The sequence below is a fragment of the Nerophis ophidion genome, linkage group LG07 (genome assembly GCF_033978795.1).
Source record: "Nerophis ophidion isolate RoL-2023_Sa linkage group LG07, RoL_Noph_v1.0, whole genome shotgun sequence".
Lineage (NCBI taxonomy): Eukaryota > Metazoa > Chordata > Actinopteri > Syngnathiformes > Syngnathidae > Nerophis > Nerophis ophidion.
The window spans coordinates 34478741-34495158 of NC_084617.1; the positions used below are offsets into that span (position 1 = coordinate 34478741).

The 16418-nt window shown below is 41.7% G+C and overlaps 1 protein-coding gene across 4 annotated transcripts in view; it reads right to left on the reverse strand.

Moving 5' to 3' along the window:
- The window catches only part of acsl2 (acyl-CoA synthetase long chain family member 2), a 98738-nt gene that overhangs the window by 63797 nt on the left and 18523 nt on the right, over positions 1-16418 (reverse strand). For 2 of the 4 annotated variants that reach the window (XM_061906070.1, XM_061906067.1), the window contains exon 1: positions 6916-7341. The exons of the other annotated variants lie outside the window; for them this stretch is intronic. In XM_061906070.1, coding sequence (XP_061762054.1) covers positions 6916-6959 — 44 coding nt within the window. In that variant the 5' untranslated portion in view covers positions 6960-7341. Of the gene's footprint in view, positions 1-6915; positions 7342-16418 lie in introns of those variants that run through there. 4 annotated transcript variants of the gene reach the window in all.

Genomic DNA, 16418 nt, shown 5'->3' on the forward strand with positions numbered 1-16418 from the left:
TTAACTGTAAAATATTCCAGATCTTGGGAACAGTGGCTGTTAACTACGTTTGAATCAGAAGTCCACTTGTTGTTTGGGTAGGTTAGCAGTCCACCCCCACGCCGCTTGCCGGAAGACTCTGCGTTTCTGTCCTGTCTGTGTGCTGTGTGACCGGTTAGCTCCATGCTAGCGTCAGGGATTGAGGACGTTAGCCAGGTTTCCGTAAACAATAGGGCACAGCTATCCATCACAGTGTTTTGTGCTACACGGAGCCTCACCTCGTCCATCTTGTCCTCTTCACCATGAGGAGCGGGCGAACTCGCATTAGCCAGGAATAGACTTGGTATCGCTAGTCTGTTTGGGTTCATTTTTAGTCCGGCTAACACGCCGCCCCTTCGGCCACGGTGTCTTCGCCTCCGCCTCCTCCTCGCCGGGTACAGTAGCCATGGATCTCCAGGGCTACGTGCTAACTCCTCCAGGATGTTGTGTCGGCTTGTAAAATCCACCGAAATAGTCTGCTCAGACCGCAATCCAATCTCCAACAAAACGTTTCGGCTGTACATAACCTTCGCCCAGCAAGTTGCTGACTGGGCTAGTAATAAACTATATAAAAACAATAAAAACAATGCGTCCATGCGCGCCGCCATGTTGTCAATAAGGAGTCCAAAGCATTTTGACAGCATTTCCACATTCACCCATTCACACACACATTCACACACTGATGGCGGGAGCTGCCATGCAAGGGGCTAACCAGGACCCATCAGGAGCAAGGGTGAAGTGTCTTGCCCAAGGACACAACGGACATGGCTAGCGATTGCTAGCACGGCCACTCTCCCAACTTCGCCACGCCGTCCCCCAGTGGCATGGTATCTCAAGATGAAGAACACTCTAAGCTTGCCTCCTAAAAAGAAAAAGGAACTACTCTCAGATCTAACTGCCACCCGTTCACACAGCTACAAGGTGAACAAGGAACTCAAAACTTTCAGTACCACAAGTGGTGGACAGTGCCTTACAGTGGAAGATGTCTCGCAGGCAGAAAAATCAGTGATCATCCATGTCCAAAGACAATCATTCCCTGTGGAGATGGCAACACTCAAAACGGCTTCATCTAGTGTTCCTAAGAGCAGCAACATCAGCAGGTTAGATCCCATGCTAGATGAAGGCATGTTAAGGTTAGGGGGTAGGTTGCATAGACCTGCAATGCCTGAGGAGGCCAAGAACCCCTGTATCCTCCCCAAAGATGCTCATATCTCAACTCTCATCCTGAGACACATTCATGAACACTCTGGTCACAGTGGCAGGAACCACATGCTTTCTGAGTTACGAAAGAAATACTGCGTGGTAAAGGGAAACTCCCCAGCCAGAAATGTGATTTCAAAGTGTGTTGTGTGTCGACTATTGAGAGGAAAAACAGGAGAACAAAAAAGGCCACGTTTACCCCAAGAGAGAATCCTCCCTGAACTTCCTCCCTTTACTAATGTCGGATTAGACTACTTTGGCCCAGTCACAGTCAAAAGAGGGAGGAGCCTAGTCAAGAGGTATGGGGCTCTCTTTACTTGTATGACCAGTAGACGGTGCATTCGGAGGTAGCCTACACACTAGATACTGACTCATGCATCCATGTTATAAGGAGGTTTGTCTGTAGGAGAGGACAAGTTAAGCACATTAGATCCGACAATGGCACTAACCTGGTGGGAGCTCGAGTCGAGCTAAAAAAGGCCCTGAGTTCACTAGATAGGAAAATCCAAGGCTCACTTCTCTCCAAGGGATTTCAGTGGACATTCAATCCACCAGCAGCCTCTCACAACGGTGGAGTCCGGAAGAGGCTCATCAGGTCTTTCAGACAGGTACTCAACTCCACTCTCCACCAACAAGTCATTGATGATGAGGGTCAGCACACCATCTTTTGCAAGGCAGAGGCAATCCTCAACAGTCGTTCCCTCTCCACAGTCTCCCCAGATCTACAGGACTTAGAGCCGCTGACCCCAAACCACATTCTCCTTCTAAAAACTCTACCCATTATTCCCCCTAGCACCTTGGAGAAAAAGGATCTTAATGCCAGGTGCCGCTGGAAACAGGTCCAGTACGTATATGGCTCACCTTTTCTGGCACAGATGGACAAGGGGGTACCTGGCGCTTCTGCAGGAAAAAATGGACCCAGGTGAGGAACAACCTGCAGCTGGGAGATGTGGTCCTGGTGGTCAACCCTACAGCTCCATGGGGCTCCAGGCCATTGGGCAGAGTACTGGAGACTCAGCCAGATGGAGGAGGCCTGGTCCGGTCAGTCAAGCTCCAAACAAAGACTTCAGTCATTGAAAGGCCTATCACCAAGCTTTGCCACATCCTGGAGGCTGAGGGCTGGCTGGTCAGTCACGGAGACCAGACCACAAGATACACACAAGGGACGAAATGTATATACTTTATTTTCTCTCAAGATTTTGCCTTTTGTTTGTTTATTAAGGAATAGGTCCTTTTTTCATATAAAATAATGGATGTGATTGAGTCAGTAAAGATCAATTAGGGGCCAGTGTATAGGAGCCTAATAGAGAGCCATACTTGAATCCATGTTTATTTTATTATTTTGAGTGATTGATGTGTTTATGTCAGTGTGCACCCTTTGTAGGTGGTGAAAAGTTCCCACGCAAGCCTATAAGGGGCAGGAGAGCGCCGGGCATGATTGGCAGTCGGGCACCAGCATACCATCTTTGACCTCACCTGTCTGTAGCCCTCGGCTTTATATGGGCTACCTTTTATTTTGTTTCCTGAGTATTCTGTTCCTTGATTTTTGTAAATAAAATAATCTTCAATCGCGCTGCTGGAACAGTTTGAATTGGTGAATGGATAGCGGGAAAAGAAACAATACGTGACAAGGACGGCTGTGTATGGTGTGAGTCAGACAAGATGCCTGCGCCCCAAGTGGAACAAACATTTGAGCAAGGGCTGGGCGATATATTGATATACAGTTCTCGATATATCGCGGGTTTGTCTCTGTGCGATATAGAAAATTACTATATCGTGATATTCGTGTATACATTCTCACCCAGTTGCTTTTAGCTGCTGGCATTACACTACAGGCTCTTCCCACTCTTTGTGTCTCTCCTTCTCCCAGACAGCAAGCACACCTTCTTACATACGTCACATACATATACGCTCTCGCGGAGCAGAGAGGTAGCAGCATGGGTAACGTTAGGTGTGGTGAAAGAAGGTGCACATCTGGTAAAAAATTAAGGAAGAAGAATTAATTTCCAAGAAAAACAGCAGGGAGTACATCGTCCGGCGGTGGTTTGGCTTCAAGTGGGAATATGTCGAACAGACAACCGTAATTTGTCAAGTGTGGGGTAAAAGCGTTGCTACAAAAAGTAGCATTACTGCTAATATGTAACATCATTTGAAAAGTCACCTGCTAGAGAATGAAGAGTGATTACTCCGCATGTCAACATCTCCATTCGGTGCCACACCAACAAAATGCCGAGGCAACCATTTCCACGTCAACACCGTATGAAAAATTTTTACAACATAAGGAGATAACGTCCACAGTAAACTACCACATAGCGATTTGATCTCCTATTATGCAGCTCATTTTTATTTGACAGTTATTGAAATATATTGTGTGGCATCATGCAGAAAAGTGAACTTTATATTTTTTAAACTATTGTAGTGGCGTTCTGTAAAAAAAGTGCACTTTAATTTAGTGTTGTTTTGATATGTCATCTTAGTGACATCAAGCACAAAAGTACACTAATAGCTTGTTTTAAAATGTCTCTGACAATCTTGCACTTTCTGTTTTGGAAATGACATGAATGTTTGTGCCACTGCTTAATAACTGTTTAATAAATACACTTTTGCTAAATTGACTTAGTTGTGATTTCCATCTCTGCATGAAAGTTTAAAATGAGCATATATTAATGCAGTATGAAGAACAATGTTTTAATGTTGACACATGGATTCATCATACTACTGTGATTATATGTATCAAGTGTTCATTCAAGGCTTAGGCAAAATATCCAGATATATATCGTGCATCGTGACATGGCCAAAAAATTTCCACATGTTATCGTCATGACCTAATTTTTTAAAATGTTCCAATAATAATAATGTTGTTTTTTTTTTTTTCCAAGATGGCGCTGCTGTAGTGGCTGCTGTAGGCAGGAGCTCTGTGCTCGTGTCATCCTTTTGTGTTTCCCTCTTGTTTTCATGTGGTATTATATTTTTTTGCATTTTGGTCCGGGACCCTTTGGGACTGTGTGACAAGGGGTGGCACTTTCGTGACCTCTGTGGTGCTTTTTTTGTGGACTTCTGGATCTGCCTCCCGGGAGCCTTTTGGCCATGGAGACCAGCTGCAGGGTCTCTGCTACACCAGAGTCTGTTTGGATGTACTGGAGGAGCTGCGGATGAGGGGACAGGACTGTGGAGCTAGAACTGAGCTACTGGGACGGAGAGGCTTTGCGGTGTCTTGACTGGGTGAGCAGGTGTCGGACACCTCAGTCACCTTGGACGTATCCTCGCTCATCCATGCGGACTGGACACTGGCCGAGAGTGGAGTCGGCTGTCTTGGTTGTCTTGTTGGGTCTGCTTCTGTCTCTGGCCATGCTCCCTCCACCCCAGCAGACGATGGCGTGGAACACCGCAGAGGCCACCACAGTGGATATGTTTCTTTTACTTTTTATTCATAGCTGTATGTAGAAGTGTCTGGTTGTATCTGCTGCTTTAATGTCTTTAATGTCCTCTGTGTTCTTTGATTTTTTAATGTTTCCCTCTTACACAGATGGAAGAGGAATGTGTACTATGGCTATGAGTTGTTGTTTTTTTTTTTTTGTTTGTTTTTTTTTTTCCCCTTGGCCTCAGTCTGCACCCCCACTCCAGGGCCTAGGCTAAGACCGATTTTTTAATTTTATTTTAATCTTCTATGTTTTTCTTCCCCCCCACCCCCCTTGTTTACCTGTATGTCATCTTTTTTGTAAGGGGCGCTGGAAGCCGGCAGACCCGTCAGCGATCCTGTTCTGTCCCCCTGTAATGTTTGTCTGATCTTGAATGGGATTGTGCTGAAAATTGTAATTTTCCTGAAGGAACTCTCCTGACGGAATAAATAAAGTACTATATATCTATCTATCTATCTAATAAAAAGTGTCACCTTATAATCAAAAACAATGTTTACAAACACACACAAAAGTACCAAAAAACGGTACCATTGGGTACCTTCCAATACACCGAGAATGATCAAATATTAAAAAGGTACCCATCCCAAAATGTGACCTTCTCCTGATTTTTTAAACTGAAAACATGTTTTCATCATGCAACTATTTCCCACCTGGCAACTATGAAGAATGCATTAATGTTTGATGTACAAACCCCGTATCCATATGAGTTGGGAAATTGTGTTAGATGTAAATATAAATGGAATACAATGATTTGCAAATCCTTTTCAACCCATATTCAATTGAATGCACTACAAAGACAACATATTTGATGTTCAAACTCATAAACTTTATTTTTTTTTGCACATAATAATTAACTTCGAAATTTCATGGCTGCAACACGTGCCAAAGTAGTTGGGAATGGGCATGTTCACCACTGTGTTACATCACATTTTCTTTTAACAACACTCAGTAAACGTTCGGGGACTGAGGAAAGATTTGAAAGTGGAATTCTTTCCCATTCTTGTTTTATGTAGAGCTTTAGTCGTTCAACAGTCTGGGGTCTCCGCTGTCGTATTTTACGCTTCATAATACGCCACCCATTTTTGATGGGAGACAGGTCTGGACTGCAGGCGGGCCAGGAAAGTACCCGCACTCTTTTACTACGAAACCACATTGTTGTAACACATGGCTTGGCATAGTCTTGCTGAAATAAGCAGGGGCATTCATGATAACGTTGCTTGGATGACAACATATGTTGCCCTAAAACCTGTATGGAACATTCAGCATTAAAGGTGCCTTCACATATGTGTAAGTTAGCAATGCCTTGGGCACTAATACACCCCCATACCATCACAGATGCTGGCTTTTGAACTTTGCGCCTATAACAATCCGGATGGTTATTTTCCTCTTTGTTCCGGAGGACACCACGTCCACAGTTTCCAAATACAATTTGAAATGTGGACTCGTCAGACAACAGAACACCTTTCCACTTTGCATCCGTCCATCTTAGATGAGCTCGGGCCCAGCGAAGCCAGCGGCGTTCTTTGGTGTTGTTGATAAATGAGTTTTGCTTGGCATAGCAGATTTTTAACTTGCACTTACAGATGTAGCGTCCAACTGTAGTTACTGACAGTGGTTTTATGAAGTGTTCCTGAGCCCAAGTGGTGATATCCTTTACACACCCATGTCTGTTTTTAATGCAGTACCACCTGAGGGATCAACGGTCCGTAATATCATCGCTTACGTGCAGTGACTTCTCCAGATTCTCTGAACCTTTTGATGAATTTACGGACCGTAGATGGTAAAATCCCTAAATTCCTTGCAATAGGTCATTGACAAATGTTATTCTAAAACTGTTCGACAATTTGCTTACGAAGTGGTGACCCTCGTCCCATCCTTGTTTGTGAATTACTTAGCATTTCATGGAAGCTGCTTTTATACCCAATCATGGCACCCACCTGTTCCCAATCAGCCTGCACACCTGTGGGATGTTCCAAATAAGTGTTAGATGAAAATTTCTCAACTTTATCAGTATTTATTGCCACCTTTACAAATTCTTAGTCACATGTTGCTGGCATCTAATTCTAAAGTTAATGATTATTTGCAAAAAAAAAAGTTTATCAGTTTGAACATCATGTAGCATATTGAACTGAATATGGATTGAAAATTATTTGCAAATCATTGTATTCTGTTTACATTTACATCTAACATAACTGTATTTTAGTATAACAATGTATTGTGTGATCATGCTACTGGTACTCTTCCACTCTGTGCCGGTATACTTCCGTTGCCTTATTACCTGTTGTAGATTTCCATATTTGGTCCGGGAGCGCCCACAAACATGTTGAATCACTCCTCAAAAGAGTCAGTTCTGTTCTGTGAAGGACGCGGTCCCTCTCCTTATCAGCAGGTGCATCCCTCTCTGCATTCTCACTATAAGAGTTAACTCCTTTTATCTAACTTTTAGACTTCTCTTAAAGATGGTATTGTTGCGTTGTAAGGGCTGGTCTCCTAAAGCTTTGCCAAGTACTATCCTGTCTCGGTGGTCCTTCTTACTCAACATATATTTCTTCCAAAAGAATTTGGGATTGACCAGTATTTACCCGGTCTGCCCACGGTCTGAAAAGTGCAGATTAAAGAGTCAGTCGCACACTTGGCCCAGTGTAGTTTCCGAGACGAAGAAAAAAAAAGGCCTGAGTTGGAAGTGATGACCCCCATCCAGGGTCCTCCCAGTCACTGGTCAAGACAACAGGGGGAATGTCTCTCTGCTACAGTCAAGAAGGTTGGGTGGCGAGATAGGGTGAGGGGGAGGAGCATTTGACGGCTCCTCCCCCTCACCCTCTGTCCACCACACCACATCATTGCTCATTTTCAAACACATTTTGACACATTTTACTCACACTCACAAAAACTGGCCCAAGCAGCACCTCAGGTGGTCTCCCTACACTGCAAAAAGTCAGTGTTCAAAAACAAGGAAAGAAAATACAAAAAATAAGGGTATTTTACTTGAACTAAGCAAAATTATCTGCCAATAGAACAAGAAAATTTGGCTTCTCAAGACTTTCCAAAACAAGTAAAATTAGCTAACCTAAATGAACCCCAAAATACCTTAAAATAAGTATATTCTTACTAATAACAAGTGCACTTTGCTTAATAGAAAAAATAAATATGAGACCTTTTTTCTCAATATCCATCCATCCATCCATCCATTATCTACCGCTTATCCCCTTTCGGGGTCGCGGGGGGCGCTGGCGCCTATCTCAGCTACAAATATGTTGAAAAATATTCTTAAATTAAGTAAATGCTGGTGCCATTATCTTGACATAATGATATGCGCTCAGCATTACATTTTTTGAAACCAGAAAACCTTTACTAAAAAGTAGTTATTTTTTCTTAATGGAAGGCAACAAGGCAACCGGTTGTTACTCTCGGAGTCTCCTAGCCGCTCAGGCAAATCTTATTGTCTCATCGATAACATGACATCATCGCGCCAAGTGCGTGCTGTTTCAGTCAATTAGTGCGAAAAGAATATATATATATATATATATATATATATATATATATATATATATATATATATATATATATATATATATATATATATATATATATATATATGTGTCTTGATTGGATTATCCAGAGAATAGTGCTCGATACCGTGGTAGAGCGCAATATGTAGGTGTGGGAAAAATCACAAGACTACTTCATCTCTACAGAACTGTTTCATGAGGGGTTCCCTCAATCATCAGGAGAATGATGATTGAGGGAACCCCTCATGAAACAGTTCTGTAGAGATGAAGTAGTCTTGTGATTTTTCCCACATCTACATATATATATATATATATATATATATATATATATGTATTAGGGCTGTGAATCTTTGGGTGTCCCATGATTCGATTCAATATCGATTCTTGGGGTCACGATTCGATAATATATCGATTTTTTTTGATTCAATTCGATTCTCGATTCAAAAACGATATTTTTCCGATTCAAAACGATTCTGTATTCATTCAATACATAGGATTTCAGCAGGATCTACCCCAGTCTGCTGACATGCTAGCAGAGTAGTAGATTTTTTTTTTTAACTTTTATAATTGTAAAGGACAATGTTTTATCAACTGATTGCAATAATGTAAATTTGTTTTAACTATTAAACGAACCAAAAATATGACTTATTTTATCTTTGTGAAAACATTGGACACAGTGTTTTGTCAAGCTTATGAGATGCGATGCAAGTGTAAGCCACTGTGACACTATTGTTCTTTTTTTTTTATAAATGTCTAATGATAATGTCAATGAGGGATTTTTAATCACTGCTATGCTGAAATTACAACTAATATTGATACTATTGTTAATAATATCCATTTTTGTCTCACTACTTTTGGCTTGTTATTTGTCGTGTTTGTGTCTTCATTGCAGTTCTGAGTGTCCCTGGGTCAGGTTTGGTTTTGGAATTGGATTGCATTGTTATGGTATTGCTGTGTATTGTTTTGTTGGATTGATTAAAAAATAAACTTTTTTTTTTTTTTTTATCGATTTTTTAAAAATGAGAATCGATTCTGAATTGCACAACGTATTCGATTCGATTCATATTCGAATCGATTTTTTCCAACACCCCTAATATATACATATATATATATATTTACAGCCTGGCCCCCGGCCAATTTTTTTTCTATTGTAATTTTGAAGAATTTAACTAAATGTGCATGAACTATTTCTGCTCAAAATTGTATAAAATGTCACATGTTAAATGTTAACTGTCAGTTTACTATACTGTGCCAACTGTACTACTATATGAGTACGTGTTTTCTATTGTTTCATTGAAAAAAAACAGCAAAGTTAATTTGTCTGTCATCTGTTTTAATCATGAAACACAATTGTGTCAAAGTCATGATTTTTTATTTCATGCTTGAAATAAAAAATTATGACTTTGAAAAAGCAGTTTTATACGTGTGAATGTTGGTGACACAGGTTTGCAACACTTCATATTCTAGTTTCAAGCATGTTTTACTCAATAAAGGTCATAAAATCTAAGCAAAAAGCTGTAATATCTTACTGAGATAATTTAGGACCAAAACACTTAAAACAAGTAAAACACCCTAACATAAAATCTGCTTAGTGATGAGAATTATCTCATCAGACGGAAAATGAGCAAATATCACCCCTAATCTTAGATTTCAATTTTTGCAGTGTAAAGAACACACACACACACACACACACACGCACACGCACACGCACAAGCACACGCACGCACCTCAACCTTTTACCTACATAGGGGAGAAGAAGCAGTAGATGAATATTTACACCTCAGCCATGGCGATCCACAGCAGTGGTGCCACAAAGAAGAGAAAAGCAGACCAGAACATTCCAGTTTGAGTGTGAAGAGAACGTCCCCCACCCCCACAGTCTCCCCACTCCCTCTCTCTCACTCTCTGCCTCCCTCGCCCCCATTCATAAAGACTGTTGTCAAAGCCCAGACAGGCGACATTATTGTGGGACTGCCTGGAAGACATGAGACCAAAAAAAAAGGTTGAAACACAGCAAAGAAGGAAGATCACCCACAAGTCAGCTTCACAGATGGAGTTGGGACCCCTGCTGGGTCTGTTTCTATATGTCCCTTGACTTTAGACGGTAGAACATTTACACAGCAACATAAAGCAAATATACCCAGCATTTCTTTTATGTCAACCAACCAGCTTCAGCCTGATGAAAGAGTATTTGACTACTGCACTAATGTATGGCAATGGCATTACTTCTAATACTACCAGTGTGGTTTACACACTATAGCGTCAACCCACTAAACTTTAGAAGAAGAAAAAATATTTGCCATGTATTAGTCGCATCGGAAGAATACAAGTAGAACCATTGTAAGTTAATAATACTAACACAGGCACATGTGAACAGGCTAGGATATTAGCTAATGCCAACGCCACTAGCTTCATTACATAGCACGTACAAATATGCATGAAAACACTTCTAAAGACATCACACATAGCACGGTTGAGTAAGTAGGAGTTGAGATGAGAAAATATAAATTAAATACACAGAGGACATAAGCAAATAAAACTAAATGAGTTCAAATATACCTAAAAACAAGGAATTATGATGCAGTATGTACATACAGCTAGCCTAAATAGCATGTTAGCATGGATTAGCTTGCAATCATGCAGTGACTAAATATGCATGATTAGCACTCCACACAAATCAATAACATCAACAAAGCTAACCTTTGTGCATTTACACACAGCATAAAACGTTTGGTGGAAAAAATGTAAAAGAACTGGCATAAAACACGTCTTTCTGTGGCGGTGGCGGAGAAAGTTGTACACGTAAACAAACTACGGTGCGTTTAAGAACTACGACAAAACGGCGCTCACTAATTGCCCTTATCAGTGAAGCATTTTTGTTATGAACAACGGGATTTCTAACAATTAGCAAGGTTTGTGTCATGTTTGTCCTCCTACACAAACCATATTCCATCCATCCATTTTATACCGCTTATTCCCTTTGGGGTCACGGGGGGTGCTGGTGCCTAGATCAGCTACAATCGGGCGGAAGGCAGGGTACACCCTAGACAAGTCGCCACCTCATCGCAGGGCCAAACAAACCATAACAAAAATATATATATTTTTCCATTTTCAGATATTTTTGAAAAAGTTCCAGGGAGCCACTAGGACGGCAGTAAAAAGCGGCAAGCGGGTCCAAGACCCGCGGGTTGCCGACCCCGGATTTGGCAGCACCTGTAGTATGTAAACTCATCCAAAAGATACAAACAATAACTCAGCCTTTCAGTGTCTTTGCATGTGTTTTACGAAAAATATTTTCATTAAGGCCATCAGCTAAGATAAATTCACAAATTAGCGGCACGGTTTTTTAAACCACAGAAAGAAAAAAGCGTAAGAAAAAAGTTGCGGCCGTTAGCCCAGAATTTGCGGTATTTCATAGAAAGGAAAAACGTGTACTTTTTGCTAGCGAACACAATTGTCAGAGACTCTTTGCACTGACCTGATCACTGACTAGGACTTAGTGGTATGCATTGACATGATCACTGACTAGGACTTAGTGGTATGCACTGACCTGATCTCTGACTAGGACTTAGTGGTATGCATTGACATGATCACTGACTAGGACTTAGTGGTATACATTGACCTGATCACTGACTAGGACTTACTGATATGCATTGACCTGATCAATGACTAGGACTTAGCAATATGCATTGACCTGATCACTGACTAGGACTTAGCGATTTGACTGAAAACTGCATTTTTTATGACCTATCGAAAACAAGGACCAGAGGAAAAATATAATGAATGTAATGTTTTTATTTTTAATGTATTTCAAAATACTGCAGGTTTAGTGCCAGTGCTCTAAAGGGTGAGAATGCGAAGGTGGTGTAGTATGACTGGTCTTGGTGGGGACGAGCACTTTGCATCATTTACAGACCACATTGGTCTCACTACAGGCTTATAGGGATGATATGTCAATCAATGTTTATTTATATAGCCCTAAATCACAAGTGCCTCAAAGGGCTGCACAAGCCACAACGACATCACTGACTAGGACTTAGTTGGCCTACATAAGGGCAAGGAAAAATTCACCGCAGTGGGACGTCGACCATGATGAATATGAGAAACCTTGGAGAGGACCAAATATGTGGGCAACCCCCCCCCACCCCACCATGGGACCGAAAGCAAAGGATGTCGAGCGGATCTAACATGATATTGTGAAAGTCCAATCCATAGTGGATCTAACGTAACCGTGAGAATCAGGTCCAAAGTGGATCCAATATAGTAGCGAGAGTCCCATCCAAAGTGGAGCCAGCAGGGAACCATCCCAAGCGGAGGCGGATCAGCAATGCAGAGATGTCCCCAACCGATGCATAGGCGAGTGGTTCATCATGGGTCCCGACTCTGGACGAGCGGTCCATCCTGGGTCCCGATTTTGGACAGCCAGTACTTTAGCCATGGCCACCGGACCGGACCCCCTCCACAGGGGAGAGGGGGACATAGGAGAAAAAAGAAAAGAAACGGCAGATCAACTGGTCTAAAAAGGGGGTCTATTTAAAGGCTAGAGTATACAAATAAGTTTTAAGATGAGACTTAAATGCTTCTAATGAGGTAGCATCTCGAACTGTTACCGGGAGGGCATTCCAGAGTATTGGAGCCCGAAAGGAAAACGCTCTAAAGCCCGCAGACTTTTTTTGGGCTCTGGGAATCACTAATAAGCCGGAGTCCTTTGAACACAGATTTCTTGCCGGGACATATGGTACAATACAATCGGCAATATAGGCTGGAGCTAGACCGTGTAGTATTTTATACGTAAGTAGTAAAACCTTAAAGTCACATCTTAAGTGCACAGGAAACCAGTGCAGGTGAGCCAGTATAGGCGTAATATGATCAAACTTTCTTGTTCTTGTCTAAAGTCTAGCAGGCGCATTTTGTACCAACTGTAGTCTCTTAATGTTAGATATGGGGAGACCCGAAAATAATACATTACAGTAATCTAGGCGAGACGTAACAAACGCATGGATAATGATCTCAGCTTCGTTAGTGGACAAAATGGAGCGAATTTTAGCGATATTACGGAGATGAAAGAAGGCCGTTTTAGTAACGCTTTTAATGTGTGACTCAAAGGAGAGAGTTGGGTCGAAGATAATACCCAGATTCTTTACCGAGTCGCCTTTTTTAATTGTTTGGTTGTCAAATGTTAAAGTTATTAAATAGAGGTCGGTGTCTAGCAGGACCGATAATCAGCATTTCCGTTTTTTTGGCGTTGAGTTGCAAAAAGTTGGTGGACATCCATTGTTTAATTTAATTAAGACACGCCTCCAGCTGACTACAATCCGGCGTGTTGGTCAGCTTTAGGGGCATGTAGAGTTGGGTGTCATCAGCATAACAGTGAAAGCTAACACCGTATTTGCGTATGATGTCACCTAGCGGCAGCATGTAGATGCTGAAGAGTGCAGGGCCAAGGACCGAACCCTGGGGAACTCCACACGTTACCTTAACATAGTCCGAGGTCACATTGTTATGGGAGACGCACTGCATCCTGTCAGTAAGATAAGAGTTAAACCAAGACAGGGCTAAGTCTGACATACCAATTCGTGTTTTGATACGCTCTAATAAAATATTATGATCGACGGTATCAAAAGCAGCGCTAAGATCGAGGAGCAGCAACATAGATGACGCATCAGAATCCATCGTTAGCAATAGATCATTAGTCATTTTTGCGAGGGCTGTCTCCGTAGAGTGATTTGCCCTGAAACCGGATTGAAAGGTTTCACATAGGTTGTTAGACGCTAAGTGTTCATTTAACTGCTCTGCAACAATTTTTTCGAGGATTTTCGAAATAAAGAGAAAGTGAGACACCGGTCGGTAGTTTATCATGAGGTCAGGATCGAGGTTAGGTGTTTTAAGGAGAGGATGAATAACCGCTTTTTTGAATGCTAGGGGAACAGTGCCAGAGGAAAGTGATAAGTTTATAACATTTAGCACTGATGGACCTAATTAATACAAAGAGCTCCTTGATAAGTTTCCCAGGAAGTGGGTCAAGTAAGCATGCTGTTTGTTTTATTCCATTTACACGTTGTAACAATTCTTCTAATGTTATTTAATCAAAACAAGAGAAGCTATTTTGGAGGGCAGTATCCGCCGTATATACAGTCGTAACTGTATTAATAGAACCGAGTTGTAGCTGGGACGCATTGTCTTTAATCTCCTGTCTAATGACTTCAATTTTCTTATTAAAGAAATTCATAAAGTCATCTGCCGAGTGGGTGGAGCTACTGAAAGGAGTCCCTTGTTGGGTTAGCGATGCTACTGTACTAAACAAAAATTTTGGATCATTTTTATTAAGGGGGATGAGATTTGAGTATTATTTAGCTTTAGCTAAGGTAAGCATGCGTTTATAAGTTATTAAACTATCACTCCATGCTTGATGGTGCACCTCAAGTTTAGTCGTGCGCCATTTGAGTTCCAGCTTTCTACATAATAATTTCGGAGCTTTTGTTTCTTCTGTAAACCATGGGGTACGCCTTTTTGGAGTCTTTTTTAACTTTAGCGGTGCTATACTATCAATGGTTTCGCGCAGGGTGTAGTTGAAATTGTTAGTGAGGTTATCAAAAGAGCCCACATACTTTGGGAATGGTGCCATTACCGAGGGCATTAGGCCAGCAAGAGTCGTCATGGCAGCATTAATGTTGCGGCTGCTTTAGCAGTTATTATTATTATTACCTTGCCGAACATGAGTCTGAACTTCGAATTTTATAAGGTAATGATTGGACATTACTTTAGTATATGGGAGTATCATAAATTTGGAAACGGTGATACCTCTGACAAGCACTAGGTCTATCGTATTACCGTTGCGATGCGTAGGTTCATTTATTATTTGTGTAAGACCGCAGATATCAATTATAGTCTGGAGCGCCACGCACGGTGGGTCCGATGGGGTATTCATATGGATATTAAAGTCCCCCATTATATTTATATTATCGGCGTGCGTCACTAGATTAGCTACGAAGTCTGAATAGGGCCCTGGGGGGCGGTAGATAACAGCCAGGTATAGAGGTAGCGGTGTGACAGACCTAATAGTGAGCACCTCAAACGATTTATATTTATTATTTAGGTTAGGACTAAGATTCAAGTTTTCGTTGTATAATAGTGCGACCCCCCCACCCCTTTTAAGGGTACGGGCAATATGCGCATTCGTATAGTTAGGAGGAGAAGCCTCATTTAGCGCAAAAAAGTTGTCTGGTTTAAGCCAGGTTTCGCTAAGACTGATGACGTTAAGATTGTTGTCTCTAATGACCTCATTAACTAATAACGTTTTGGGAGACAATGATCTTATGTTTAAAAAGCCCATATAATAGGTAGTGGGCTGTTTCAAGGAGTTTTTGATCAAATTATCCTTAATATCAATATTAATAATGTTGCATTTATTATGCGTAGTGGACTTAAAATAATTACGACCATATGTAGAATTGATATGACGGGTATTTTCAGATTGTTTGCTTGGTGCTGCGATAAACTGAAGGCATCATAATTTGCCACCTCAGTAAAACGCATGTCCAACTCTGGCACAATCAAAGCAGAAAAAAACATTATGTGAGTTGTGTATTATTCTAAGAAAATTGCTATGTGTGCAGGGATTATCCAGCCTGGCGCTGGCTAGTTCTAATTTAACTGACTCCTCACCCCGACTAGGAGGCTCTGTAATTGCCTGTGACCGGGCTTGCTCACATGCCAAAGTAGTTAGGAAAGGGCATGTTCACCACTGTGTTACATCACCTTTTCTTTTAACAAAACTCAATAAACATTTGGTAACTGAGGAAACTAATTGTTGAAGCTTTGAAAGTGGAATTATTTATCATTCGACAGGCATCAGACTCATCGACAGGCATCAGACTCATCGACAGGCATCAGACTCATCGACAGGCATCAGACTCATCGACAGGCATCAAACCTATCGAAAGGCTTCACAACTATCGAAAGGCATCAGACTCATCGACGGGCATCAGACCCATCGATGGGCCTAAGACCTATCGACCGACATCAGACCTATCAAACGGCATCAGATCTATAGACAGGCATTACACCTATCGACAGACATCAAACCTATTGACATGCATCAGACCTATCAAAAGGCATCAGACCCCCAGACCTATCGACAGGCATCAGACCAATTGAAAGGTATCAGACCTATCGACGGGCATCAGACCCATCGACAGGCATCAGACTTATTGACAGGCATCAGACCTATCGAAATGCATCAGACCCCCAGACCTATCGACAGGCATCAGAC